Genomic DNA, 3,892 nt, shown 5'->3' on the forward strand with positions numbered 1-3,892 from the left:
TGTCTGTCTGTCTGTTGTTTGTCTGTCTGTCTGTCTGTCTCTCTCTCTTTCTCTCTCTCTGACAGTCTCTCCCACAAACACTCACACGCGCCCCCACACACACATACGCAGGCACGCACACACGCACACAATATGGCTATAATATATGTTATGTGCAAACACCAATCGTACCTTTTTCATGACATCATAATAAACAATATTCAAATATCATCATCGGAAATACTGAAGAATAGAAAACAACAATATAACTATAATTGCACATCGTACGTGTTTCTCTCGCCGGAAGCGATTCCGAGAAGCAGTCGACTTGGAGGACCGGTTTGAGTTTCCGGATCCAGTGAAGCCTCGGAGTTTTCTCAGATTGAAGAACCGGTGCAGATTACTGGCGGAGACATCATCGTCCTCCACGTAGCTGCTGCTGGTCTCTCGATCGCTGAGATGATGGCTCAGGACTTTTACCAAGCTATTGCCCTGTCTGTTACCTTTCTTGGACGATTTGGAGAGTTTCTTGGCAGAACTGCCGTCTGTCTTTGAGACATTTGAGGGAGGCGTCTGAGATGCTTTGTTTGTCTCTTCCAGTAACTGGGAAGTTTGCTGAGTGTCAACGCTTTGTTGAGCTGATAAAACAGTTGAGCCATGTGTTCTCAAAGAATCTCCAGTACTTTTGTCGTCGTTGTGATTTGAATGTTGTTGTGCTGCTGTATTGGAATGGTATTCATTATCGGAGCTTTCCTGATTCGAATCATCAAGTTTGAACATAACACTCGTTTGTCTTCTAGGAATCTTCGAATCAGGAACAAGTATAGCTTCTGTCAGCAAAATGCCATTTTTATTGAGAGAGACTCCCGTGTCACAGATTGTCTCCTTGTCTCTAGTGCTGTCCACAACAACGCCAACATCTTTTACCTTCTCATCTTGTGAAAGTTGTCCAGTCTCACCCGACTCTAAACCATCCCCCAAATACAAAAAGATTTCATTACTTGACTTGGGTGGCGCGCTTTCAGAACCTGGTTCCGAATTTGCCATAGAACATGACCCGCTGTTAGATCTACCGTGCGACTCAACAAGCTTGCCACTTTTATTTTGATCCTCTCGATCTACTTGTCCGAGTTTCCTCGACTCTTTGATCAAATGTTTGTCGTCTCCTTCCCCCAAAACATCAATAGAATCATCGCTGGTGACACCACAGACGTTGACATGATTCTGTGGAGATTCTAATCTATTGTAACCACACAATAACACTGCTGCCTCGTTTTCATTACATAAGTCTATCTGGTCGTGTCTTTCAGTATCGGTACCTGGAGCATTGTAATCATTAGGTTGTTGGTAATTATCATGAGAGTTAGCATGCAAATCCAACACAGCCCTTTCGTAAACACCATTGTCTGCTGGTGGTTTCGATGTAAGGCAGTTTTCGTGTCCATCAGTATTCCCCACAGGCTCGGCAATCCTCTGTAGGATGTGGCTGTGGGTATCCCAATCCGGCTCTCGGGGGACATCAGGGGAGACATTATCTTGTATGTCTGAATTTGAATGTTTTATCAGATATTCTGCTGTATCTCCTCTAATCTCATTCGTTGTACATGGTAAATAGTCTTGAGGATGGTAGCAATTACTGACCAAGTTATCTCCCTTTCCAGCGTTCTTTGGCAGAATTTGACAGGATGGAGCGCCTGGTTTGGGGACTGGCAGCAGTTTGCAGTTCTCGCTGGTTTCTACATCTGTGTGACCACCCCTGTGTAAATCAACTATTGCCTCACTTTGATTTCCCTCCGGATTTTGAATTCGTTTTTCGTGTTGGAGACGCATCTCGTATTCTGGCTCTCCCTGCTCTTCTGCGTACACAGATTCGGCCTTGGTCTTGGCCTTGGCCTTGGCACTGAACAATCTACAACATGCGCCCTTCCATCGGCTCCGACTACCGGGGTCGTTGACCTGACCACACGTCTCGTTCTCAACAGCCTCCCTGGTGTCACAGTTTCCGTTGGCAGCAGTGGCCGGGTCCTGAGAGCGTAGACCGTCGTTCTGGATGAGTCTTTGTTTCCTCCTTACCTTCCGGCCGATCGTGATGATGATGTTGCCGTAGGTGAAGCTGATGATGCAGAAGCTGAGGGCGTAAAAGGTGAAGAACATGGTATAGTAGCCTCGCATGTGCGACGTGAAGCCCCAGTCGTGGTAGATGCGACACGAAGCGTTCATGTTCATCTCGGCGTCTCGACCGGGCGCCACGGAGAGGGCCACTGCCAGGAGGATAAGGAAAATGCACAGATTCCTCGAGGCGGTCGGAGTGAGAGACTTGAGCCGGGTGTGGCAGATTTTCACATACCGGTCGAGAGCAATGACGTCGAGCATTCCCAGTGACGCCATCATGGCGCTGAGCTGGAGAGATGTCTCCAGGCCGCATATAGAACTGGACATGAAGGAGATCTCCAGGGGATACTCGGTACGGAAATACAGCCATGGTACCCAGAAACACACAAATAAATCAGCCAAGCTCATGGACAGAATCAGCCAGTCACATGCCGACTTCGGCCGAGTGCGCCAATAGATGATAGCCGTGATCAGGTTGCCAGGAATGCCCAAGGCGTAGACAAGGAACAGGTAGGTGAAGTAAATTATTCGGGTCCACTCTGGTACCTCGCCAAACAGGGTGAAATTGTACACTGGGAAAGAGGTGGAATTTTGCATGACTTCCGAGAAAGATTAAAATTCCGACTCGCCAAATAAAAACAAGATCTTTGAAAAATTGGCACAGTAACTGTCAGTTGAAGAATCACCCATACTTCTTTGAACACGGATTTTTTTGCTCTGTTTTGAGAGTTCGCATTGCTGGTATATTTGATATCCAACGTCGGGTTACAGTCACACAGCCATTTCTATCTGTCTCATTGAGACAATTACTGGCTTCTTCTTACGCGTAATCCCGTGCCGACAGGCCACCAGTCAAGCAGAAAGGAACGAATGGAGAAGAAAGAAGGACAAATTGGGTCATCTGGACTCGCTGAGGCAAAAACCGGGGTAGGGAACGTTTTTTTCTAAGTAATGAGCTCTTTGCACGAGGGAGGCGTTGACATGGTCGTCATGTTAGAGCTGTCTGTCCTCATAAACTTGTGACGAGCTTCCAAACTGCTCCTCTTGGTCTGGGGAATAAAGAGAAACAATGTAAAAACCGAAAAGATAAACTGCTGGTGTGGGTTAGAGAGACGGACAACTAGAACAAAATACAGCATTGTCAATGATGACAAGAAGTGGGTAGGTGGGGGATGTCGATTAACTATCGACAAAACTCTTGAATATACAATTAGAGAGAGAGAGAGAGCGAGAGAGAGAGAGAGAGAGAGAGAGAGAGAGAGAGAGAGAGAGAGAGAGAGAGAGAGAGCACCTTCACTGTTACGCATTGCGTTCGGAAGTGTGAGCGAGACCCCCTTTAGCCCTAGTAGACAATTGAACAGCGCACACAGATAACAGTAACTATCTAATAGCTCGGTCACCTGCACAATATAATATTATAGATCTACTCTTTAATGCATTCGGAATGAAAAAAATCAAGTTTGACGTGGACATCAAGAAGAAAGTTCAGTGGGCTCAATTTAGCAGATAACAGCCCGCCGTCTCATTGGTATAAAAGGTAGTGGCGCGCCCTAGTGTGTGTAGAGAAATCACAAGTTACGTTTTGTCCCTATCTTGGAGCAAGTTGTCGAACAGTTCAGGATGATGTCACCAGTTTTTGTGTTTCTTGCTGTGGCGTGTGTGGCCACTTTGGCCGACAATGTACCCTTCAAAGACTGTGGTGAGTATTAAAATGATGGTGATTTGTCTTCTTTGCTTCACGATTTCTTTAAATTTGTAATTTTAATTTTAACTAATTCTTTTTTTTTTTAAATTTGGGGGG

At 45.9% G+C, this 3,892-nt stretch overlaps 2 protein-coding genes across 2 annotated transcripts in view; both read right to left on the reverse strand.

Moving 5' to 3' along the window:
• Positions 1 to 1,290, reverse strand: part of LOC101860396 (alpha-2B adrenergic receptor) — a 7,187-nt gene extending 5,897 nt beyond the window's left edge. Inside the window, exon 1 of the mRNA XM_005094505.3 lies at positions 268 to 1,290. Coding sequence (XP_005094562.1) covers positions 268 to 1,026 — 759 coding nt within the window. The 5' untranslated portion in view covers positions 1,027 to 1,290. The remainder of the gene's footprint in view (positions 1 to 267) is intronic.
• LOC101845310 overlaps positions 1,128 to 3,892 on the reverse strand; it is a 71,002-nt gene continuing 68,237 nt past the window's right edge. The window contains exons 3-4 of the mRNA XM_035968800.1: positions 1,263 to 3,140; positions 1,128 to 1,174 (exon numbers count right to left, since the gene is read on the reverse strand). Of these exons, the coding sequence (XP_035824693.1) occupies positions 1,128 to 1,174; positions 1,263 to 2,688 (1,473 nt within the window). The 5' untranslated portion in view covers positions 2,689 to 3,140. The remainder of the gene's footprint in view (positions 1,175 to 1,262; positions 3,141 to 3,892) is intronic.

This window comes from Aplysia californica, unplaced genomic scaffold (assembly GCF_000002075.1).
Source record: "Aplysia californica isolate F4 #8 unplaced genomic scaffold, AplCal3.0 scaffold00083, whole genome shotgun sequence".
Taxonomy (NCBI): domain Eukaryota; kingdom Metazoa; phylum Mollusca; class Gastropoda; order Aplysiida; family Aplysiidae; genus Aplysia; species Aplysia californica.